The sequence below is a fragment of the Rissa tridactyla genome, chromosome 7 (genome assembly GCF_028500815.1).
Source record: "Rissa tridactyla isolate bRisTri1 chromosome 7, bRisTri1.patW.cur.20221130, whole genome shotgun sequence".
NCBI classification, from domain to species: Eukaryota; Metazoa; Chordata; class Aves; order Charadriiformes; family Laridae; genus Rissa; species Rissa tridactyla.
In genome coordinates this window covers 3202542-3229188 of record NC_071472.1, presented here as the reverse complement: position 1 = coordinate 3229188, position 26647 = coordinate 3202542, and the positions used below count along the sequence as shown (strand labels likewise).

At 38.2% G+C, this 26647-nt stretch overlaps 1 protein-coding gene and 1 long non-coding RNA gene across 5 annotated transcripts in view; one reads left to right on the top strand and one right to left on the bottom strand.

Annotated features, from left to right (window-relative positions):
• Window positions 1-23309, bottom strand: part of LOC128913165 (uncharacterized) — a 47346-nt gene extending 24037 nt beyond the window's left edge. For 2 of the 4 annotated variants that reach the window (XR_008467866.1, XR_008467864.1), the window contains exons 1-3: window positions 23203-23309; window positions 19869-19961; window positions 14767-14914 (exon numbers count right to left, since the gene is read on the bottom strand). This is a non-coding gene — a long non-coding RNA (uncharacterized LOC128913165). Of the gene's footprint in view, window positions 1-14766; window positions 14915-19868; window positions 19962-21468; window positions 21577-23202 lie in introns of those variants that run through there. The other 2 variants (XR_008467867.1, XR_008467865.1) reach the window with 2 other exon arrangements.
• A 168-nt stretch (window positions 23310-23477) lies between these two features.
• ACVR2A (activin A receptor type 2A) overlaps window positions 23478-26647 on the top strand; it is a 68552-nt gene continuing 65382 nt past the window's right edge. Inside the window, exon 1 of the mRNA XM_054207683.1 lies at window positions 23478-25294. Within this exon, the coding sequence (XP_054063658.1) occupies window positions 25240-25294 (55 nt within the window). The 5' untranslated portion in view covers window positions 23478-25239. The remainder of the gene's footprint in view (window positions 25295-26647) is intronic.

Sequence of the window (26647 nt, the reverse complement as noted above, 5' to 3'; positions counted from 1 at the left end):
CCAATGCATCAGCTTAAATACATTTCAAATACTTCTCCAGCCCAGCCATGAGAAAAATGTTTTAATGCACCTAAAAGACTGTAAGTATTAAGATATGGCCAAAAAAACCCCAAATTCAATTCATCACTGAATTTTTCCTCCACTGTTCTATTAACCTATTTTCAGCAGAAAACACAGTTGAAAATAAATAAGTCAAATATAAGAAATGATCCTCCATGTATATTTCATTTGGTCTGTAACGAGTGTTTTTGAATGCTTAACTGAATGTTCATAATAAGGTACCATGTAATTAGACTTCTGAATTTCAAGTTGATTTTTCAATATTTATGTGAATCACATGACATTATCTTTTATATCAGGTGCTAACTATCAAAAATGACTGAGAGAGATTAGCAACACAGCAGGGTTTCTTGTTGCTGTGTCTTTTGAATTCAGGTGAGGCTGGATCCTTAAATGTTATCAAAGCACTCCCAGTTTACTTTGAAATCTAAGCAACCTAAAAATAAGCTAAAAGAATTTCTGTAAGAAGAGAAGTGTAGAGTAAACTTATTTCAAAACAGAAACTTCATAGCAGAACAAATAGTCTCTTAGGCAGGAGATGATGGATATGAAAAAGGACAATCTGCCATTAGAAAAGCTTTATTTTATAATAAACTATGTATCTTTTTAAAAATACGTAAAAATATCTTTTTTCTTATTTAAAAGAAACAGGAATTAAAGATAATCTGTTCTGCCAATGATAACCTATTTTAAACTTAATTCTATTTACTTCCTGTATATGCTACCATTGTTTACTTAGTGGCTTACAAAGATGCATAACAAAAAAATAGCATTCTAATATTAAATTAGTAACTGTTCAGTACATGCACTGCATTTGCTTTTCCTCAAATTACCACTGACTTTTAACAAGATCCAGTTGTACTACTGGATTTATTACAGGAAAGATTGTGGGAACTCTGAGGTCCCAAGAGCCTTCCAAAATGATGGGAGAGGAGGAAAAAGCAGAGTTCTGTGTCACCATGTACCAGAACGGGTTGGGTGCAGGAGAGGAAGTACTTTGTGCTTCTAAAGGATGCATTCTCCTCCATGCCTCTTCGTTCGATGGGAGATGGAGATGACCACATCTGGGGCACCAGCCTATTAATATCACGAGCTGTTTTCTCATTTCTTAGGGTGAAGATTATTGCTATGCTTTGCCAGTTAGTGATAGTAGTCCCTTCCTAAATAATACCACAGAGGCAGATGAAGAAAGGAGAAGCAGCATTAATAAAAGTGTTTGAGATGAAGTGAGTAGAATTAGCACAAAATAGTCCAAAATAGAAAAGCAGTAGACCACAAGATGAGACTTGTTTCAATATCTATAAGTAGCACAATGTGTAGGAGCGTATAAAGTGTGGCTACATTTCAAATATAAAAATATTACCATGAGGCTTCTCCCTCCCACTCTATTATACTCTCCAAGAGAAAAGAGAGTAGGTAGACAATGAAATTCTTAGTTCACTGCCAAGAATTCCAGTGCAAACAAATTATCAAGAGAATCAGATAAGAATAATGATGTGATATTGATAGAGAAAGCAGAAGCTCGGTATAAATTAAAGTTTAAAATAAACTGTAGGAGTGACAGAAGGGAAAGGTAAAAAGGCAGGCAGGGAAAAAGATCTGTATTTTGATAGAGAAAAGGGTACGTACATCCTGTACATACTACTGGTAACACAGCATGAACAAACAGATCTCACATTGTAGGCAGTCTCCTCCTTAGATAACAAGAGCATCAGCAGTGCAAGACACTGCTTATGTAAAAAAGCAGTATGTTCAGCAGAAAATAGTTCCTAATTGCCAAAGTTAGTCACTTGGAAAATCACCCGCAGTAGACTGCACTAAAGAATGAAGAGCAAATGGGTTTATTCTACTGTTTTAAAGTTTGAGATTTTTAGTAGCTCAGTCCATTTTGCTTAGCGGGTGGGAATATTACCATAGTCTCCTGAATTGCAACACACAAGTAAAGGTATTTTTACCCTGCCTGGCTTACTTTCCAAGGTTATGTAGTCTGAAGTGATCAGGTATGAAAACAGAATTCTCCTTCACAGGCCTTCTTGAACAGTCTCAGTGATCATTTCAATTGACTAGTTTTCCTCCTTCTAGATACTCATGCTTCACGGTATCTTACTCTGATGTATTTGATACAATTCTGTGGGGAATTCCCAGAAAGATACATCTCCACTCAAGGACACAGATTCACTTAGTCTGTTGTAAACGGACGTATCAAGAGATGTTGATCATTCCAACAAAGACACAGATAAAAAAACAGTATATGGAAATATGAAAAATTATAAAGTATGATAAGATGATTTTTTTGGTTGCAAGTCAAATTTAATCAGTTCAATGAATTGGCAACAGTATTGTACATAATCACAGAATCGGCATTAAATGAAAATTATATCAGAAAACCCAAGGGAATTCAAACAAATGATTGCTGAAAGGTGGAGTAACTTTAAGAAAATGAAAAAATTAAGGGAAAATAGGATGCTTTACCAACATATGGTAACACCTAAAAACTTCCAAAATAGAAACACTATAATAACAGGCAAAAGATCTCACAGGCAGCCAGTCATGCAGCCGTCACCAAGGCAGTCAAATGCCAATTCAGCTGATTGACTAGAGAACAGACCATACTGATGCTTGGTTTTAAGAAGGAACAAATCACACCTAGTCACGAACATCTATATTGAACTTGCTCCAACCTACCATAAAGATGCTCTAAGATGAAAAGTCAAGGACTTAAAAAATACCACCCAAACTCCTGAAGATATGAACAGAACTGATTAAAACTTTTTTCTTCCCCACACAAAAGAAAATTCTGCCCATAGAAATGATGTGCTTTCCAGCTCTACAACTTTCTTATTATATGGAGAAAACTAAAATTGCAGTATAGCTCTGTCCTTCATTCTTAACCAAGATAAAAGATGGGAACTGAATTTAAGCCATTAACATGGATACTTTTGAATGTTGTCTTAAAACAAAAAAAAGGGCAAGTTAAAAAAAAAAGTATTGCTTTGTATATAGTAATGAATCTCATCTAACCCAAGGAAAAAAAAGCCATTCTAAATGGAGGAAAAAAATATTTTTAAATGCTGATGACTCTTTCACATTTCACACCCCATAACACAAAAAAGCATACTCTGTAGAAATTAGTAACTCACAGAAGCAAAGTTTCTGTTACTTAAAGAAGACATTAACTAGATTTTATAAAGCCGGGAAGGTCTGTGCCACCATTTATTTCCCTATGTTTTATTTTATACATATTTTATTGCATATGAGGGGCAGTATATGCTCTGAGATGCAATGATAAGGTGCATACATGCACACAAGTTGAAGTGTCCTACAGAGTTAAGGATTTCAACAAAAAGAAGTCTTAGAAAGTGAATTGTCCAGCTCTGCAGCCTTTCTAAAGGTTGAAAATACATACAGCACCCTTCACACTTCTTCCTCTTTGCAAGCCTCTAGTGCTTATACATTTAAACAAGTTGGGTTGTATTACTAGCTGGGCTGATTGAAAGCTAGATTTTTTTTATCTTCAATGGCCAATAGATCCATGATACTGGACCAGGACACTGCTTCTTAGGCCCCAACTTAATATAACAATATTCACAAAAGTATACATTTTTAAATCATCTGGATTGCTACCATTGCAAACTCACGCTTACGTTTATTGTTCCATATCCTCACAGACATTCATCTTTGTCTCACTTGCAACTTCTCATTAATACGAAGTATTGTAAGATACCTCCAAATAAACCCCGAAGAAAGTATTTGTTGATACTTTTATCAAAAGTGTATTGATTTTCCCTGTCTACATGAAATACTACAAAAGGAGTGAACATAGTCACCATTCTCCACCACAGCATAAGTTAATTGTAGAGTGGCTGAACCTTTACCGCAATCACAGCTATAAATAAAACCTTCCTGAAAATACTAAATAAATATGCTCTGATTTTCTGTGCACATGTTTGTGTTCCATATACAACAATAGACAAAAAAAAAGACAAAGAGAATGATGTTGAAGCATTTTACAGTTTTTGGTTCTCCTATACTAATTTGACACAACTTGAAATCTAATGATTTAATAGGTACAATAGGGGGGGAACTACACAGAGAAACATTAACCCTCTTATTTATTTTGATAAGCAGGTCTACTGGGGTCTTTATGGGAAACACTTGAATAAAGGATGCGTGCACTGGGTAGGTCACAGTTTGGCTTCTGAATTCGTACAGAGGAATCTTATTTTATAAACCCTCCTACAGATATTCAACAAAACTTGAAATTAAGGGAATAGTAGAGGTACAAATCAGTCACAGATTATTTTCTTTAAAGAAGTAAGAACTGTAAGATCAGAAAACGTTACTCAGCATCAGGGCAAGTGCAAATCCAAAGACCTTTGAAGTAAAGACTCATGTCCACAGAGCTGGTGGGTGAAGAACTCGGCTAATGGTGAGAAGTCCTCAGATGTGCCAGTAACAATATAGTTACCATGGTTTTCTACAAGCCAGTTCATGGAAAGAACATATTGAAAAGCACCTTATTTATAGAAAGTATGTCATTATTGTATCAACAGAATTTCTTGGAGCTGTCAAGTCCTGTTCCGTTGCAATATGTTTACCCTACAAGTACCACTGGACTGGGGACCTACATTGGAGCTGATGGAAGTCCACTTGTCTGTCTTGGACCATGCTTGGGTCTAGTTTTATCTGAAGTATTCAGCAATTGCATTTACTCATATAATGCAATTAAATCTAAATAACCTGGTACAGTCAAATGGCCACAGAAGGTAAAGATTTTATGTTAGCTGTTTCTCAAAAAAAAAAAAGACAAAAAGGTCTGAATCACCTGTCTCAGCAGTCAACCATATCAATAAAGTTTGACATAAATGTACTGGAACTCACGGAAACTAATGCTATAAACAGTTTTACCAAGAAGAGCTATAGAGTTGCATAATGTGAGTGTTACATGTATTTGGAAAAATAAAGTGGTTTCTTAGCACTTAAAGTATTACTACACTTTTAAAAATAAAAAATGTAACATACTACCAATGTTTTACACCTATATGCTACTTAAATGCAGAAGTTATTATACAGTTAGAGAGTAGTATTGTAAGTAGCACAGTACTACAAGACTTTTGACTCCTTCTGTTTAATGACACCAGAAATATGAATTGTTTTTCAGAAGTGTCCATATTACATTAAAGGATGTTTAGGCCACATTTTTAAGCATTGTGTTTATTACATAATTTGTTTTGAAGGAGTTATACTTTTCTGATTCTTTAAGCCCTTTTAACTCCCTCATCTCATTTGCACGGCTGGAGATCTTTAAACCCACTCTCTTCATAGTTAAAAACAACGTAACAAGATTAGGCTGAGAGCCAACAAAATCAACTGTGTGCCAACCAGTCTTCTGAATTCTAATTAGAACATCATTTGTATTAACCTCCATTTTTCTAACATAAGGACAATACTATTATTTCTATGATTACATCAGTGAAGTAATTATCTATTCCAGGAATATATTGCAAGATAGAAACAATAAAATGTCATTCTAATAGGGCAACTTGTAGAAAGTTAATAATAGGCAATTACTCCATTTATGCTACATATTAATCTAAAAATGTTTAATAGAAGTGTAATAAGGAGATAGCCACTCATAGTCAAGAGGAATCTGATAAACAAGAGTACATACGAGAGTATTTATGTTCTCATCTACTGAAAAATCTTTCCAGCCAGGCAAGGAGTTACTATGCTTTCTATTCACCTTTTCTAAATAGCTTTACCATCTATATCGTAACTTACCCTAAAGACAGGATCCACCTAAACATGAGGAGGAACTTCTTTACCCTGAGGGTGGCAGAGCACTGGAACAGGCTGCCCAGAGAGGTGGTGGAGTCTCCAGCTCTGGAGACATTCAAAATCCACCTGGACGTGTTCCTGTGTAACCTGCTCTAGGTGACCCTGCTCTGGCAGGGGGGTTGGACTAGATGATCTCCAGAGGTCCCTTCCGATTCTATGATTCTATGATTCTATGATTCTATGATTCTATGATTCTATGATTCTATGATTCTATGATTCTATGATTCTATGATTCTATGATTCTATGATTCTATGACAGAGTAGCTTTTTCAGTTAGCTTTGAAAAATATTTTATTTTCAGCCTCTGAGTTAAGAATGCTCTTTTTTGTTCATTGCTCTTTTTTTATTCCATTGTTAGTACGAATAAGATTACCTAGTTTACACAAGCTTATTATATGTGCATATTAACACATGATCACAACTATGCTATATATAAAACTAATATGTATAGTCTATTATTTTTGTTTAAAGAAGACATTAAATATATCTCATTGACAAAATTTAAAAAATTTCATTAAACACACACACGTAGATTGGAAATGCAGTCTAGAAGTGGAATTAAGAGCTTGTTAGAGATATGATGTATATAAATCCTCTAAATCCCAAAAATCTAGTTAGCCACCGCCTAAACACATCCAATGCTTAAAAATGCTTTCCTTTCATTAGATCAATTATATACTTCTGTTCCAAACGCTGGTAATGCTGCTCTCTCCTGTCACTTTGTATGTCATTCCATAAAATATTCTTTTTCTAATATTTCATGATCAATCTACGTGTCAGACACCTGCTGTACTCTAACCTGTCTCCCTTTCACAGGGAAGATCTCCAGAGGCCCCTCTGAACTCAATCATTTTGCACAATTTTGCACCCTAGCATGTGCCTCTCCAAATTCCTCCTACATTTTCGCTATTGTACTTTTGGGGTTAATCTCATAAACTGCATTGAGACCACTTACCCAATATGTTTGTGATGCATTTGGCTTGTAACAGACCAATTTGGCATTTAGTCAAATTTCGGGGTATTTCATTTTACGATGTGATCTGTAACACTGAGACATTAAGTAAAGCATTTTTAGTACAAGGTAAATTTTGTAAAAGGATATCATTTGGTGAGTTTGTCTCTTCAAAATCCAAAGGCCCCTAGAATACCAGCCAAAACACTTTTTCATATAAAAGAATAAATTTTAAAACCAAAGCATAGATTTTAATGCAAAAATTGCAATACCTTAATGAACTTACAAGAAAATACCATGACTTAAGTGACAGATACTATTATCACTTTTTCGCATTTAAGAGAGCTTGAAAAGCATGCACTGAAATAAATACTAAAAATACACTTACAGCAATAATTTACCTAACTACAACCAGTGAAAATAAAGTAACATTCATATTTTAAACAGAAAATTACCTAAATATGTGTATTATCAATGGAACCTATGGCACTCTTTGTGCAAAATAAACCTAACACAAACTCAACAAAAACTGGGGCTGTATGGAACGCATGTGTTTATCGTACTACATTTACCACGGTAGATTCATATATTAACATGAATCTCAAAGTGTGAAAACACTTATGGTGCATGTTTTAGCAGTTATTTTTCAATGAAGATGCTATTTTTGCATCTATATAAAGACAGACAAAAAAAGTGAAATTGTAAAAACCTTTTAGATCCACTATCTTAGAAGAAATCAGCTAAACTTCTAACAAGACAGGTCAAAACTTTCAAGAGATTATTAATTGTGCCTCAAATCGTAGGTGTACAGTTTGAATTGTATTTCCACGTAGCAGTGATCAATACTGCCTGAAAAAAAATTAACTTCTTCATAGGACATGTTAAGTTGAGCACCAAAATTATTTAGGATCTATGAGAACTTAAGTACGTATCTTCTTTGCAGACACAGCAGTTAAAGCTATTTTGTGCAAGGAAAGACACTTCCTGTAAAGATTCATGAAAATATCTTTGAGTATTAAATAAACTCATTTCTTTACCATATAATTTATTATATAACAAACTGATTTATATAATAATGATTGCGCTATGCAATTGTTTATAGAAAAGTATAAGGACATAATACCTGAAAAACTAAAATACAAAAATTGGTTTCAAAATCTCAATGTCTGATCTGCCAATAAAACTATAACATATTTAATGATTTTGATCTAGGATATTGAAAACATTCCTTATTTATTTTCAAGGTAACATCACTTCATAGAATAAACATAGAATATCAGCTCTACCCAGAAGCAGGATGAACAGCAGCAATGAGAGCAAAAGAATGACATATTTTTACTCTAAAAAAAAAAAAAAGAAATTTACAGTTGGCAAAGTAAGATTGTAATTCAGTCGCTTTATTCTAATACCATGAAAGACATAATTAGCAAATATCACTACAGAATTACCACTTTATGTTTAAGGATTGGTAGGGCTTCTATTACCTTATATTCAACATTAAAGTCCTATACTTTAAAAAGTGACTTTTCTGTCTTTGGAAGTGAGTACTGCAAGGCAAGGGATCCTGTAATAAATACGCCGAGACAGGTATTGATATTATTCTCTCCTAGCACTGGTCCTCATACACTTCAGTGCGAAATAAGAAGTCACAGAGTCAGGAGCAGCCACTTGCAGCACTACCAGCAAGTCAAAGCAACTTCCCTACTTCCAACGGGCCTCAGCAATTTTGCCTGTTCTTGCTAAATGCCCGTCTCTTACATTTACACACAGCATGAGAGGTCAAGAAGCAACAGCTACCTCTGATATATCTAAATCTCTCAGAGACTAGTTTGGGAAAAGATCTAGTAGAAAATTCACAGTTTCTTCATCTTGTTCCTATTTTTTGCAGAAGATTTTATTTCCTCAGGAATTGTTCACAGGAGTTAGCAGAACAAAGACACTGGAAAGACACGATGGGGAAAGAAAGAAGGTTAAGGAAAAGAAACGTTAGGAAAACGAAGACTGCAAGTTGCAAGCTTAGTAAGACCAAAAGAAGAGGCTGCAAGGAAGAAAAGTGGGAGGATGCCACAGCAGACAAACCAACCCTGTTCTACAGATTGCTGTGGGGAGCCTCCTAGATTCTCTCAGCCAAGTGGTAAATGCATACAGGAACTTGTTGCTTAAGGCTTAATCAAGCTCAGCTGTAAGAAAAACTTTTTCAATTATTTGTAAAGCCTTTCAGAATTTGTAATGCTTTGGTTGGTGTTTTACAAGTCACCTGGCTCAATTTCATTTAAGAAGTTAATTTCTATTTTTGAATAAAGACAACCAGATGACTGGAACTTCCACTTGATTCTCCCCAAAAGTATATTGCTTCTGCAGTTTATTTTAACACTGAGCAGAGCAGTCTTACATTTTAATGCATTCAGAGCTAGGTAAAGTTCCTTCCACAAGAAAATATGATTGATTGTTACAATGACAGTAATTGCATTTTAGTAAAAGTAACCATTATGGTAATTTTCCTCTAGAAAGAGACATTTAACTAGCTTAAGTAACTTGTTACTTTTCAACACATTAACTTTGACAAATTTAACATTACAAACGTACAGAGTTCACAGACACAACAACGTGCATCGCCTAGGCAGTGTGCACACTTTTTTCATTCTATATATCAAGTAGTGTTTCCAAATAGTATACGCTAAAAAAAATATGTGCATATATAACACAGCATTAATTAAACTGTTAAGAGCAGATACAGTACATCTATTGCCAAGTCTCCTGTTTAAAAATTCTGACTTCAAAGTAGCAAATGTCAGATCATTATGAGATATTAATTCCTAAGCACCTACAAAGATAAAATGCCAACTCTGAGAAAACCATAATAAAAGACCCCGGTAAAGCAAAGCAGATCAACAGTAACCCATGACACACCACCAAGAGAAGTAGGCGGGTGAATGACAGACACAGAAAACCATTCATAGGACAAAAAAAACGTACAGAACCCTATAGCTATAGATCAGATCACAATACAGGGGGGAGAGAGAGAGCAATTTCTGTGATAGACTACCTGCTACATCACAGTAAATATTGTAAGTTACTAAAAAAATATTAGCATTCAATTTCATGTATTGCTTCCAAGCTCCACTTCACTACGAGTTAGAAACTAACGACTAAGAACTCTGTAGCACTGCAGGTATGAAAGAGGTGCATTATTTTTTCCAATGAGCTATTTATAAACATTCTGTGCAGCTTAGGTTGTAGTAACTTCTTATTAAAAGTCTAGTTTCTGATAATTAAGAACTACAACATAAAATAATTTAAGCATCTGGGTTTTGTTTCATACTACTTCACATGAGTTAAAATAAAACAATCCGCCTTCACTTTACAGTTGCTTAAGATAATAATCATTCCTTATGGTTTAAAAGGCTTCTAAACTGGAGCTGGTTCAATTTCCATACTACTGAGCATTTTTACACTAGAAAAGAACTGAAATTAGTCTTCCCTTAAATGGAAATATTAAAGATTTCAATAAATCAGATCTAAAATTCTCAATTCAACTTTCCTACCTTCTCTGAAGAAACAGTTTTTGTATGTCTGGCTCCTTCTACCTCCTATACCCTCTTTGAAATGCATATAATGTTTACAGCGCAGAATTGTGTGTTTGCAACTTGAGTTTTCATCTATGATGTTGCAAGAAGAAGTAAATACTTAGCCTTTCCAATAATTTTTCCTCAGCCCAGTACCCTGTTGGAAAACTAATCTGCTCCTCTAGTTTTTCACATTAGTTAACTCAACATAAGAAGGCGCTTTTAGTTGTTGTTGTCGTCGTGTGTCGTCCCCCCCCCCCCCCCCGGTCAAAGGAGTACTATTATAGAAGAGGCTCTGCTTCCCTGCTCGCAGTATCTTGGCTGGCAGGTCCAGACTAACAGGTTCTGTCCCACATATCAGCAGCAGTGGTACACACTCCTCCCTTCTGAAAATTGCTGACCTTTCAGGTATGTTAATTCAGCTATATTCTATATTTTAAGAGGATTTTTTTTAAATTGATTTAGATCAAGAAGTTTCAGTTTAAACTGTGATTTAAGTATTTAGCTGGAATGATCAGTAGTTTTACCCTTCTCTTATTTAAAGATCCCAGTTATACTTTTAAGATAAAATAACACAGATGCTACAAGGAGAGACTAGAGAAAATTGCAGAGAAGAGGGCTAAGAAATAAAAAGTTAGAATATTAATCTGTATTATCTCAAAGTCTGCTGAACTGCTTTTTCAGCAGCAGCCTTCCAGATAACTTTAGAGAAAACCTTAATTTTTCTTTTTTTCCTTTTTTTTTTTAATTTTTAAGAAATTACACCTGCAAAATGGTCAATGATTTTTTTTTTGGCCTTTATAATTGAAAGCAACTATTAGGTTGCAAACTCTCAGTGAAAGAAAAGCCCAAACTCTTGAAAAATCAGAATGACCTGGAAAGTCACACAGTTCAAGAAATCCTTCTTTCAAATATTTTTCAAGATTAAAATCTTTCTGCTACTGTTCATCTTCTACTACATTATAATGAAAAGACATGTAAGAAAATTTCAAAAAATAGCTTCATGATTCAAAGATAAAGTGAAATTAGAAATCAATCAGTGACTGGGAAGAGAAACCTTCCAGTGGAGCTCCGCTGAGCAAGGGGACACCTTTCACAACTCCTGCAGACTGCCATGCAGCATCACAGGCTCTTTCCATCCTCCGCTTCAAGCATCTGAGGTCAGAAACAAGCAGCAGCTGTGGTGCAGGCTCGCAATGTATTAGATAAAAGTGCCAAGCAGGCAAATACAAATTGGGACTTATATGAATAACTCTTGCACATAATGCATTAAATTTGGCAGGCTTATAGTGGAAAGATGGGAAAAAAAATAACATAACTAGTATTTGCATTGTACTAAGAGATTACTTAAATTAAAGAGAATTTATCTCAAAAAAAGGCACTTAATTTTTTTTTAACTAGCTGCAATTGTGTAAGAAATTCCAAGAAACACAGAAGTATGCATAAGTACTACACAGGACCTGTAAAACTAATGAAAAGAGTTGATGCAACTAACCATGATCCACAATTTTATTCTGATGTCCAACAATGTAATAAACGAGACGTGAATGCATTTTCTAGTATGTAATTTGGGATGAGTGAAACTCTGTAATTCTTTCTAATCCAAACATACAACACTTACGAAACACATAAATTATCTTAGTGCATTTTTGAGAAAAGGAATGAGCTACTTAAACTGTCAGATTGTAATACTGACAAGCACAATTCATCTAAGTCCAGTATTTTTCTCCAACTGTTTTGTTGCATAAATACTAAATGTAACTACCTAATATAGAAAATATCTGTTGTGAGAGGTTGTTAGAAGGTAGAAAATTATTTTAGTGGGTGTGGAAACATATTTTGGTTAGACCCAGTTCGGAACACAGAAAATACAACTTGAAGTTCTTTCTATAAAGATGGATAAAGGCAGGCAGATGATGATAAACACAGAATTAGTCCAAGGCCACACCCTGGGTTCTATCCAAGGTGTGTCTTGGGAGTCAGGGCGTAAAGAGATGGCCATTAAAACCTCCTGTAGAACGTCTGGCTGCTTAGCAAGGAGGCACAATTTAAACTGCAATTCCATAAGTCCTTTAAACCAGCCCTTCCATCAAAAAAGTGGTTCCTGGTTTTCTTCACACATTTCTTGTGGTCTTAACACCAGGAAGGTGAAGACCTTCAAGCCAGCGTAAGTATTGGTGAGGCTAGGAATGAAGCGAGTTCAGAAACTAGTTTAAAGCTAATGCTTGGTTTTGGTTTGTTTGCTGGGCTAGTTTTAACCCAAATCAGTTCCCCAATCAATTAAGTGTGCAGCTGCGAGAACATTTGTGCAGGGCAGGGCAGCATCTCTTGGCTTATGGTGGCTTAAAGTGTTTGTGGAAGTACAGCTTGAGTGTAACTAAAGATCTGCTATAGTCTAACACTGCTAATAATCCACAAATGCCATTCCAGAACACAGGAATAGTTAAAGCATATAAATGGCCTTGCATGTGCTTTGCATAGGGGCCTAACAGAGGAGAGCTTAGAAACCGCTGTAACAGCTTGAAAAATAGGTAAATTTTGAGGTAACTCTATGTTCCAACAGCAAGGACAAAAATCTGATTCCCAACTCACTTGCATCACAGTATGACTGATGATAACATGAAAAATGTATTTACCAGACCTCTCACAATGCTGCTTCTGTGAGAAAGCTGACACACTTAGTGCATTCTTCCCATCTCTCTAAGCCTAACCTGTCCTGCCATCATTTGATCCTCTTCAAACCTGTCTGTATTCTGCAACTTTCCTTCTCTACAATAAGGCCGCTTTTAAGCCTTTCAGTTTCTGCTTAAGATTTCCAGTTCCAAAGGTAACAGAACATCAAACTGAAAGCCTACTGCATCAGTATATCCTACACTGTCTAGCCTGTTTGAACAGTTTATCTTCATTGCTATATTGACATAGCAATTCCACCAACAGTATTAGCTCTTCCAAGTATTAGAAGCTATCTATCAGAACTAGCATAAAAAATTACTTCATGCTGACTGATTTGCCACCTGTTTTACATAATATTTTCATTTTTATTTACCTATTTTTAAGAAATTTTTGATTAAAAGGTTGTAATTACATTCCATTTAAATAAAAAAATAAAATCTTCACCAAAAACCCCCACGTCTTTATCTGGTACAAATCTTAAGCAGAATTTAAGCAAAGCAATGATGTAGAAGAATAATCACCTGCTAACATATCTATGCAGACATTCATTATATATTGTGAGTATTCCACTAAGTTTTTCTCAGGTGTGAACCAGCTTATAGGGCTGAAAGATAACAACATGCCGTTATTTGAAAATGATAGTTAAAAAAAAAAGGTTCCTTCAATATTTTAGAGATAGTTTGCTAAATATTTGACAATAAGTCTTCACTACAGTCTAGAAAGCAAATCTGGTGCATGAGAACCGCTTTTCTTCAACTATCAGATATAACTGATATTAGGCTGCTAGAAGATGTAGTGTAAAGTTGTCTTCTTCCTACGAAGACCCACAAGTAAAGCAGTTACTTATACAATTCCTAAATATAGCTGGATAATTTCCATGATGAAATTATGAGAAAGCACAGGAAATGATCAATTGCCAGCACACTATATACTATACACTGAGTTGAAAAATGCTGCACAGTTGCGTGAAGTTACTGCAGTTCAGTTACATTAACTTCATTAAACCTGCTTTGGAAACTATGATTAACTGAATGCTTCCATATTATTTAGTTGGAAAATGAGAGGGAGAGAGTCTGTTCTTACATTCTAATTTGGTTTCTCCCATCACTGCTACAAGAGCCAGCATGGTTCTATGAAATTCTTCCATGCTAGCTACATCCAACCACATCTTAGCCCTTCCCTCCAATAGCACAGCTCTTTGCATGAGCATGAGTCAGTGAATTGCCTGATATTTTAATGACAATAAAACTTGTAAACCAATATAGATTGGGACTATTAGTTGTTACAGAACATTAAAAGAAAAACACGAACCAAACAAGAAAAAACCTGCCTCTTTCCTTTCACTTGCCTTTCACGGGCCTTTCAGTGTCTGAAAACTTCCCCGGTAACATCCACTAAGCAAGAAGTGACATCTGAGCTTTCTCAAATTTGAAGCACTCAGCATGACCAGAACATTCAAACTTTGAGCATGCTTAATACAAAAAGTAAAACTTGGTAGTGCCATGCACAATTCCAGGAGAAAAAACCCTGATCTTTCAACCCAACTTGCAGCCAAGCAACTGTTCCAGTGGAATAAGCCTTCAAAACCATGGGAATCTGTCTCCTGAGAGCTGTTTAAGCTTCCTTAATGCTCTTAATCCACCTTGACATTGAAACGCTAGACACACTGGCACCCACCTTCTGACTTCCAAATAGCTGGTCAAGTGTCAGAGTTTCTTTTCTCTCAGTGCAGCTCCTGACAGTCTTCAGGACACGGGCTAACGGAAGTTTTCCACAACCGTGCCTGGGGCCTTCAAGAAACACCTTACTGGAAGTGAAAACCTCTCTGGAAAAGAAAGATATTATTTAGGAAATGGAACAGAAAGAGGGACCTCTGAACTACACTGCCAGCTCTACTGGCTATGCCATTAGTTAGTTCATCAGTAATCATGGTAAAAAGAGGAATGATGGTCTTCTTGCTGAGGCAGTCCCTGCTTCTGTATGAATCCTAGGCCAAAAAGGCCCCACTTTCACACCTTTAGAAACTTCACTGTCATGCCAAGAAACGTATAACAACTACTAAATCAACAATATACTCATTATCAGAAGTGACTAATAGTTTCAAAACGGTGGTGTTCAAATGGAATCATTCAAATGTTTTGGGGCAAATGTGTCAAAAAACATCTAGTGTCCATGTGTGTGCACTTCAGCTTGCCTACCTCTCCATAAAAAAATAATACTTTCCTCTCTGCAGTTTTATGAAAGTTAATTACTCGATGTTCCTAAAACAGGGTACATGCACTATGAATCAGTAAAAAACAACCTTAGAAATACACTTTCATTGCCTGAAGAATTTGAAGGCAAAAAATTGAGCCTTTTCATTAGAAAGGTTGACTGCTACGTACAGAACTTTCTAGTTAAATGGAAAAAAAGTGTTTATTCATTTAAAAATAGCCTGAACTGAAAGAACTTCTCAATATAGGGAGTAAATGGAATTTTGTTATCTCAGACATTAAAATATTATTTGTTCAATGTCTGCATTGTATTTATTATCAAAGAATTTGTAGATGAATTTATCCCACAACTATTCAGCAGTAAAAGCCGGAGAAGGATTTCGCTTCCCTGGCCAATGACTAAGCATATGTAACTGCAGACTGGGATCTTCTGCTGGTTGCAGAAGCAAGATAATAGGTTTTAATTTACAGAACTTCCAATGGCCTTGGATTGGCTCACCCCACCCGTCTTGCCAAAGGCACAATCACCAGAAAGAAATGTGACAGCTGAATTCTCTTCTTTATTAAAAAAAAAAAAAGAAAAAGTGGACAGCTAGTAGGTGTTCCTTAAGAGAATTCTGGGACTATAAACTTGCTCCATCCTTCTTTAGATCTGAAATAGGTCAAATCTGGGAATCTTCCATACTCTTTACAAGGAAACCTGTAATGTGCCAGATTCCCAGGAATTATAGCACTTGGGGAGAGGTACGCTTTTTGTAACAGTGAACAGGAACAAAGGGGCGTCTGCAGGCTGAACTTCTGTTGGCAGGATTATTTTAATGCTACTTAAATTCTGTGCAGAAACTATGAAATCCCTAAATCACTGATTACAGGCTGAAAACAAAACACATTAACTTAGACCAATTCATATCCATTAGGCAACACTGTCCCAGAGTCACACTTCTGACTTCCTCAGGATTCCCGCCACGTTTCTTTGTAACTACCTTTAATAAAAAGCAGTGCTTTTTACTCAGTGGATCAAAGAAGTGAGACACTATCATGGGCCTGAGGAAGATGCAGTTTAAGATGAAGCACTGAGAGGCAACAGCAGCTCTCACCTTTAATTTTGTCATATCTCATTGCTCAGGCACTGATGTAATAGATTTTCCTGCTACCCATCATTTAGAAATATTTCACTGTGCTGCAAAAAATACAATCCACAACAAATAAAACAGAAACTATGGGAGCTCCCCTTCCCTCTGTAATTTTACTCTATATCTGTATTTATTAGATGTAGCTGTTTCTCTTTCACAATGGGAATTCTAACCATCACTATTTGCTACTTGAGTCAAGTATTCAGATAACAACGGGAGCTTCAGAGGCTACGTTTCTTTCAACGAAGTGCATCTCAAATCGTATTACAACCATTTTCCTGTGCAGGAAGGTTTTATTAGCCTATAACTGCTGCCTCCTGAAGCAGGACAACTTCTTCTGACACGTAATATATTTGTAAGGGTTAATTCTACATTCTTCAGTTATTAGCCACAATAAAACACAAAATCATTAGTAGCTTGTTCATTACCATGGATTTTTCACATTTATTTTCTAAAATTCCAAATTACCAATTTTCAAAACTAGTGTCTGCAGATTTTTTTCATACATACTTGACTCCCCGTTGCCATCTTTTTCTGATAGTAACATTTTGGAGCCTCAACTTCTCAGCGTTTTAGCAAAACCAGTAACTAATATTCAAGGTCCAGTATCCTCCAATCCACCTGAATCTTCAAAAAGTGCACCTCCCATTATTGTTCTTTATTAATACCATGAAGCACTTATTAAGCTATCTGTTGAACGAGAAACTGGTACTCATTCATCTTCCCCAGCATGCATCTTGTCTGACATGAATCAAATAATACTCCCAGGAATGTCATACGTGGGTTTTAAATTACTGAAGTGTGACAACAGGACCTCTCTGATGGACAGACTCAGAAACGACCGTAAACATGTAGTCTCACCCAAGATCTCTCACTCCTCCTCCTCTTCCTCTAGGCAGGTAACTTCCATTCAGATCTGCAAACCTTTGATTCACTTCTCAAAGCGTTTCTTCATCTAACTATCACTACTCATCTCTGCTAGAAAACTCTAAAATTCACTAATAGATAATTCAAGTTTCCTATATTTCCTGAAAACCTGGCCTATGACCATTCGGCTACTTGTAAGCTGGCTGGCTCATCTGGTCATTACTAATTGCAATTATCACAATGGAATTTACTAACCTATCGAGACCTTCTAATTTCCTGTTCCAAGAGAGCCTTCCAAAAGCCATATTTTTAAGGTTTCCAGCTCAATCTTTGGAACTTTTTTCTTTTTAATATAAGTTGGTTGACTATTAACAAGCTATAAACTTTCCTGCTACAAAAGAACTCACATTTTAAGATTCAGGGTTGAAAAGAAAACTCAAAGGACAAGCACCGTTTTCAGTTCTTTTAAAAAACACTATGCATGCATGCAGTTTGCTGCTAAAGCTTGAATCCAAATTGCACATCCCATCTCTGATAACTAGCCCACTCTCTTAAAATTCTCCACCCCCACCCCTGGGGACACTTTTCTATGTGTTTCATTTTGATTCAATGAGCAAAACATCTAATTTTCTCTAGAACTTAAGTTGTATACCTGGCACTAGTACTAGGCATTTCACCATTGTTTCTGATACCAAGAAATAGATTAAGACTTTGGGTACACTTTTGGTAAAATGCCTTTGGCTTATGAAAAATATTTATGCATTATATTTACTTGCAGCATTGCCTGTGACAGTGTATTTGACTTTCTTGTTCTCCTCTAATACTGCTAAACAAAAATAATACATATTTGTTATTAAACTCTGAATTTAAACCATGTATCACAGCGTGGAAAACTCTCCTGTTCCCACTCTTCAGTCATTACAGAAAGCTTCTAATATATTTTGAATGACATCATAAGTAATTACATATTCAAGTACTTTTCTTGTTTCAAAAGAACCAAAAGTCATATTAACAAAATAATTCTAAAGAGCGCACAATTTAATACTCTAAATATCTGACAATCTCTCTGTGTTTGGCCACTTTGCCCTCCTATTTCTTGTTTTCATAGGATTAGGGTTTTAAGAATTCATCTTGGACTTTTCATGGCACTTCAAAAAAAGGATTGTATAGTTTAAGTGAGAACTATAGTGCAGTATTTAGAAAATTTAGTTTTACCATGAAGTATTAATGAAATCATACATGATAAATGCCACAGTAATAAAAAACCGTGACACAACAAACTGCCTCTAAGAGACAAAGTAGTGTCTGAAAGCAACAGGAAGCACTAGTCGGATGATCTTTTCTGACAAGACAGTGCAAATCCTAGAAAGAAACATCACTCTGTCTTCCAAGAAAATAGGTTAGATATTTTTGAATCTCTGCACAAGTACTTTAAGGAAACAAAAGTCTGTACAGCAGATCAAAAAAGAAACATAACCACTGGTATAGAACTAGCATTTAATGAAAGTGACTTGATGGAGATTGTACTTGTGTTAATTTCTGTAAATTTGTGTATCTATGTGTTTGTTTTCAAACTTGAAGCAGGGAAACATTCTTCTTAGTGTGGGTCTACAGGCTCCATCTGATTACATTAAAAAGGAATTTGTCACACAAACTCACTATAGAAATAGCTTTATATAACACAATACAGGCCAAATCCTATTAATCTGTAGTTATTAGTACTGCTCACATGAATAAAATGAGCACACTTTAGCCAAACACCAAAATACCTGAATCCAAAACAGGGCTGTGATTTCAGCATGTATTTTGCTTTGTCTTTGTGGGTATCATCTGGATTCAACAACTGCATATAGAATTTTTAAGTTTGATTACAAGCATAAAAGGAGAAAACATTGATGGACGTATATACTGACCCAATCCAAAAGCACACCAGAGGCAAGTTTTTTATTTCATTTCAGTTCATCAACATTTAAAAGGTTGATTAATTCTACATTTTCTCTTGCTTTATAGCTGTGTTATCCGTATAACTGTAAAGTATCTCAATAGTTTTGGAACAGAGTAAAAAATGCAAATTAATGAATAATTTGTAGTAAATTCATTGATCTCTCCAGTGCACTAAAATTGAAAGTCTATATTAAAACTCTTTTAAAATATTCCAAATTTCACATAAGTGATGCATACTCTTATGAAATTAAAGATAACTTTAATGCACTTATTTTCCCAGTTTTTTAAAAAAAATAGTTTCTCCTCCAGTATTTGCACTTTTCCAACAGCACGGAAAGCTAAGCTGGCTGGTAAAGAGGAGATCCCTGAGAGAGACTAATTTCTTGCTGGTTTGGTCATTTTTGTTTTGGGTATGTAAGGTCAGTGTCTGAACAGTTGTTCTCTCTTCCTTCAGAGTTTTACACAAGAATTACTTAGAACACGAGAGAAGATTAATGAGATAATGACAAGGGTTATATCTGTTGATGTCACTCCTGATATTATAAACACCATGTTTCCCACTCTACATTTTAAAAATGCTTGTACAGACACTATGAATGAGTCTTGCACAATAGATTCTTACCTACAATGCTGTTTCTGCGTAAACAGTATTGATTCAGTGGTAAGTGTAGAAATAGCAAAGGCACAGCTGAAATCCTCTATTCCTAGCAGTGCTCTGAAGAGAAAAACGAGACATTGCTGGTTTTTAATTCTTCTCATTATTCCCTAGAAGGAAAGTTATATTTGTGCTGCCTCTAGGCAAAGTACCATCCCACATGAACAAAAGAATGAAACTAAGATCGCATCCATTTCATCTTGCTGCTGCTGCTCCGGCACAGAAGCTCTCTGCAGATGCCTAAGTCCCTGATACTGTATCTTCAGTGCTCATATGTCACAGTAAATGATTCATTAAAAATGCATGGACAGATTGATCTTAGAAGAGGGAAAAAAAAGATCTGGAGTTTAAGGTGAAAGGAAAAGAGAAATGAAAAGCAGAAAGGTAGAAAAGGGAAACACCCCCAAAATTCACATGAGAAAGGCACACAAGAAGACATTTAAAAATAAAAAGGAGACAGCAACTGTGTTGACATTTAATATGTCTACTTGGGATAAAACTCATCCTTTTACTAGCAATGCAAGCAACAGCCTAGAGAAAGCCAAAAGCCCTTAAAGCATTTTGCATCAAGTACCTCACAAAAACGACAGGCAATTTCTGCTAAGGTCTGTACATTATTTGCACCAAACTATCTAACTTAGTTTTTAAAAATGTAATTAAATGGGAGCAAATCTCTAATGCAGCTATAGCTCTATTGATATTGTGCTTATAATGACATAACTGAACCAATATTAAGGGGCTGCATCCATGCAACAAAACTGGGGTTTAGTGTTTCCATACCAAAAATGAGCATATTCGTACCTTTCCTTATTTCTTTTGAAACGCTACATTAGGTAGCTCTACAAAGGATGCAGGGTTTATCTGCAGCACCAGTGGGGTTGAAAACAGACTGACTCCTATAATAACACCATGCTTCTGGAGTGGTATGAAAGTCTGAGCAGGCTCCCTGACCCTAGTTACCACTAGTCATCCTAATTCATATACCATTTGCCCTGGTCCCATTAGGCCTCAAAACTGGGAAGGAAAAGACAGAAAGACATGCTTCATTTGTAATTCCTGTAGTCCTGATAAAAACACGATTGCCAAGACTAACCCTATACTGTTACTGTTTTTGTAATATTTCCTGTCTGGCCACAAGGCTTTACTCTGCTCAAGGGATCCTGCAAGCAAAAAAACCACCCATGCTTAAGAATAAAAAGCTACTTGAGTAAGAGACACCTCTTTACTATGACGTTCACGAAAATGGTGTTATATAGATAACATATTTATTCTACTTTTATTAAGAATAATGAGTAAAATACAAATATGGATGATAATTTACATTCTGTCAGTAAAAAAAAAAAGCCAAATACCTACAATGGGAAGTGTATCTATATATATATTCACACACACTTGTACAATAGCAATATTTTTAGCTATAATTTCCTACTCATGTGGCAACATGACGAGCATTTTGAAGAAGCTGAGCCAAGTGAAAATACAACCTGCAGAACAGGTCACGTTTAAATATTCTGCTATTGAAGAATATTAAAAACTACAGATTAAGTAGGAGTGTTGTAATACTTACATTAATTAATGCTTGTAAATCATTCTGAAATACTTGGATAAAAGATGGTATAAAAAGTGTTGCCACATGTCTTGATGCTTCTAGATGTGCACAATCCCATACATTTTGTTTTGCTTCTTGGATCTTTCAAATCATCAAAAATATCGTCAGTGGATGAATTTTGTGTTGGTAAATGTTTGAACACAGCACAGAAACACCAAGGATGCCCAAATCCTGATTAAGAACTCTAGCAGACACCTCAATATAAACAGACTGAAATAGCTATGTTTCTTCATGTCTGAATCCAAGCGCTCACCAGCTCTAGTTACTGAACACCTCTGTTGATCAGTGAATTCGCACAGCTCAGAGAGCTTGGCAACGTTACTCAGCCTTGACTTGGCTGTATATTCACATACATGAAAGATCTTATCCATAATATTCCTTCCAATCTAGTACCACCTAAGTATTCACATCACCAAAAAACTTAGACCATGCCATCAAGCAGCCTGAAGAGGAAGTTATCTGGAATCACTCAATACACATCTATGGTTAGTAAACAACATAACCAGTTTTCAGGAACTTGGTACTTCTTGCCTATGCAAACACAGCCCTTTATAAAAATACAGAAATTAAAGGCCAGCATTAATGCTTTCCCACATTGATCTCTAGACCTAAGAGACAGGTCTTCCCTTTCATTCAGAGACAGGTAACCTATTTTATGGCATCCATTAAAAAAAAAAGCATAGGGAGCCTTACCAAATGCATGAAGGTGCAGAACTGCTGTCCTTAAGGGGGATAACATAGTACAAGTGTTTTATCTAGAAAAACACAAAGTACCACCAACACACACATCTTCCCCAAAAGGTGGGAACACTAGAAACTATTCATCCTTCCTTCTTTCTCCCTCCCCTGTTGCAAACAAAGCACATGTGCTGCTTTATACCCCCGTTCTGTAGCACAGACGGTTTGTTCTGCTCTCGCACAGCACATAAAACAATGTAGTGTTGTCCCCTTCTCAGGAACTTCTAAAGGGTATCTCACTGCAAATAAATACTGCAAGCCGCTGGCCTGCAGCAGCCAAAGGACAAACAATGATAGGAAACAGAAGTTTGTTGTGATTTGGAGGAAGGCTAAGCGAGCTGCCAGAGGCAGGAAGCGTGGCCACCATGCGAGCAGAGCACTCTGTTCTTCAGGGCGACCAGCACAAACCTAATTAACTGCACGTGATACACTGTGTAGGTACAACCACCTATTAACATACTACCTTGGTGTGGCAGCGTCTGAAAGCAAAGGCTATAAAACACTCTCTGGATGTTGTGGCGGCAGCAGCCACTGCCCTGAGGAGCACACCTGCAGTGGGGACCACCACAAGCCCCATCTCCCACCAGGGAGAGGTACTAACCCTACCGACTCCCCTGAGGAAGCAGCAGCGCCATCCCAAGGCCGGGGGGCCGAGATAGAGGCCTCACCGCGGCTTTTAGGGGAGTTTCTTTCCCCTTACAGCCCTTTGTCACCTGAAGAGGGCCGCGGTCAGCTCCCCCAACACCAAGCACAAGCCCCACGAAGGTGAATTAATAATACCAGGGTAGGGGGGGAATGAGGGGGACCGGGCGGCGCCAACTCTCCTCCCCTGGCGCCAGCAAGGCCGGACGCAGCCAGCAGGTGCCGACGGGCGCCGCAGCCCATTCCTCACACCTGCCGGCCGGCCGGGCAGGACAGCCTCCTCAGGGCGGGGACCCCCCCCCGCCGCCTTACCGAGGGCGAGGAGGCGACGCAACCCAGCCCCCACCGACCTTCGCCCAGCGGGGCGGAGCAGGACGGAGGGGAGAAACGCGGAGTCGCGCGTGTGCGCGCCCCCTATGAGGCGGCGCGCGCGGGCAGGTAGGGGCGGAGCCTGCTGAGGGAGGGTGGGGCGGGGCGGGGCCAGGCGGCGCGGCGCCGGGTCGTGAGTGGGCAGCGCGGCTGTCAATCCGGGGCGGCGCGCGGCCGCCGCGCTGGTGGGGAAGGAGGGGAGGGTGGGGGAGGGGGAGGCGGAGAGGAAACAAAAACAATCGCCCGGGCGCCGCCATCTTGGGTCCGTTCTCCACGCCACACAAGTGAATGGGTAGATATGAGATTACCACAGGGGAGCAGCAGAAGCAGCAGGGTACGGAGGGCTGTTCCGAGCTGCCGGCTGGACTCGGGAGACGCTAGAGAGGGCTCTGGCCGCCGCCGCCGCCCTGAGAAAACCCCTGGGCTCGGCCTTTTCTCCTCGCCAACCCCTAAACTGCACTCCTGGAGGGACAAAGTTGGTCTCAGCCGCCCTGCCTCCGCCGCCCGGGAGACGAGAGAGTTGCGTTCGGCAGCGGCTTCCTCGGAGCCGGGAGTGAGCCGGGGTCAGAGTTAGGGGAGAAGGGGACGAGGGGATCGCTCCCCCCGCCGCCCTCTAGCCGGGGCCGGCCCGGTGCGCCGTGTGGGAGGCACGGGGAGGCGGCAGCAGGAGCCCGGCAGGCTTTTCCTTTCCACCCCTGCTATTGCTTATTCCTTTCTCCTAAAAGGAAAAAGAAAAAAAAAAGAAAAAAGAACTGGATTGGGGAGGGGGGTGTGTGGTGTGGACTGTCTGGGGTCTCCGTTTGAGCAGCGGGAGGTGCGGCGGGGAGGAGATGTGTCGGTGAGGAGTTAGAGCGGAGCAGGAGAGGCGCCAGCCGGCGTGAGGGGAGGGAGAAGGCGACCTGCCGCCGGCCCGGCCACCGCCGCATCCTCCCCGCGGCCCCCTCGCCTCCCCGGGAGCCCAGTCCTCCGAGAAGCACCGGCAGTCGAGGAAGGAAGAAGGATTTGCCACAAAGAATATATCACCCTCCTCCCCAGCGGCTGGATACTGCATTTTTTTTTAATATTTTTTTTTTCCAGTCGCTCTTCTCTGTTTAAATACCAAATATAGCCTCTTGGGGGGGAGGGGATGGAAATCTCTTAGAAGAATTTGAAATCTTGCTGGGATTCGGGAGTGCTGGTGTTGGACGGACAGGGGAGAGGAGGGGAGATGTGCGGCTCTTCCTGACTGGCGGCAGGACTCGAGATTTGCTACTTTTCAGGAAGCCCGAAGGTTTGTTTGTTAACCAAACTGTTGTTTCTCCCCTTTTCCTCGTCGGGGCTGCGCTAAATCCCTCAGCATTATTAAAGAAAACCGAAGCGTTGCCCACGTGTAGCTTGGTGGCTTGCTTTTTTAAAGGTAGCTTTTCATCAAGAAACTGACAAAACTCCCTCCCTTCACCCGGAGGCATTTGAGGGTTGAAACTGAAATGGAGCTACTTTTCTCCCAAACACTACATGTTGTATAAGGGGAGCCAGGACGAAAACGTCGTGTTGACCGATTTCGATACGATTCCCCGACACTCAGCACCCACGAGGGATGCTTCGCCGAGCTTGATGTGGAAAAGCAGAGTTGGAGTGTCCTCAGAGACTTCGTCGTGGCCAGCGGCTTAATTGTTGACTTTTTTTTTAAAGTGGATTCGTAGCATACTTTTATGAATTAAATTTTGCCACCGTTTGTACAGAAGCCAAATGACACGTGTGTTTTGAAACACAGTTCCAAATATATCCATCCCTCAACCCGGATTCTTGCTAGAAAGAGCTGGAGGGAGATCGTCAGTGTCTAAAGAAATCTGATTTTACTGTTTTATGAACGTTATCTGCTGCAGAAATGTTGCTATAGATTGCTTTATAACGGTTCAGCAAGAAGGGAGATTTTCCAGCTTGCAGGACCGAGGAAACTGGATACTTAAAGTCACTTAAATGTTTTAACAGCATTGGAAAATGGGAGCTGCTACTAAGTTGGCGTTCGCTGTTTTTCTTATCTCTTGTTCTTCAGGTAAGTGAACGTTCTTGGTTTTGTTGCTTCAAACATAAGGCTTTGGGGTCAGCATTTGAAAGCTTTGGTAACTTTGTCCGTTAGTATGAATGAGGAGAAATCTTTTCTTTTTCAAATGACAAGTGTTTAGGGATAGCAGTGATTGTGAAGGCAGAAGCTGTTTTCATCGTTATTCTTAAAAATGTATAACATGAGCACTTCAAATGCGTGCAGCGCTTGGATTTCAGATCAGTTGTGTGGAACAAATGTGGAGGCATAACCACCTAGTGTCACATACTGTAATCTGGCAATGCAATTATTAGTGTTTCATGGCGTTTTTTTTAAAATAAGAATAACCCAGCTGAAATACTCTAACTTCAATTAGATCTCTTACTCCAGACCATTCACTGGTGAATGGCAACCTTCATTAATGCTTTATTAGTTTAAAATAGGCACTGCTCTGAAGGCGTTAGCTTGTCCTTTAATGATAGAGAGGTGTGCGTACAGGTATAGATGTATGCACAGAATTAGGCTGAAAAGGCAGACTTTCAGTTTCTAAACAATTTGTAACGTTTTGTATTTTGCTACTCGGCGCCTCACTACCTCGTGATGCAGAAAAAAAAAAAGCTACTACTTTTCTCTTTAAAACAGCAGAAGTTGGGTTTTAAACGCCAACTCCAAGTCCTGAGAAGCCAGCGGGGTGTGAGGACTTCCCCAGGCTTCTTTAGGAGGAAAATGGTTATGGTAGCAACCAGTGGTTGGGGGAACTGTTGGTACGTTTCTGTTTGAAGCTCCATCAGCTTCACAAAATGCCTATTATGAGTTGTGTAACTGATCTAATATGTGTTCAAGCCTGGCACTTTTTGCTTACACTTTGAATGTGTATATAGTCCTCCGTGTAGGTTTAGGTACGCTTTTTAGCGTTCTTGCACAGTGTGCAAAGGAAGGCTAGCAGACAAGTGCTCAGCTTTTCAGTGTAACTGGTGTAAGGCAGTAATGAGATCCGTATAACAATGCCTTTTAAAATTTCAGTGTTATAATGTACAGGATTTTGCTGAACAGGACATTTTCTTGTGGTTAGTAAATGGATAGTCTAGTCTTATGTCTGTAGTGGTATTGATCAATTCCGTGTGTGCTAAATGTGCTGTGAAAAGGCGAGCGCTGCCAGAAATAAACTGAAAAAAATCCTTTCTGCTTTAACCAGATAAATAACAGAGCAGGTTAAGGCCAGACAGAGGCTTGGGGTTTTTTTTATTAAGGTATATCATTTATTCCTCTCATGAAACAAAACATGATTTCTTCTGACGGTTTCGTCTTGCAGTGGAAGACATGCCTCTCATCTTTTCCTAATACCTGATTTTTAAGTCACTGGAG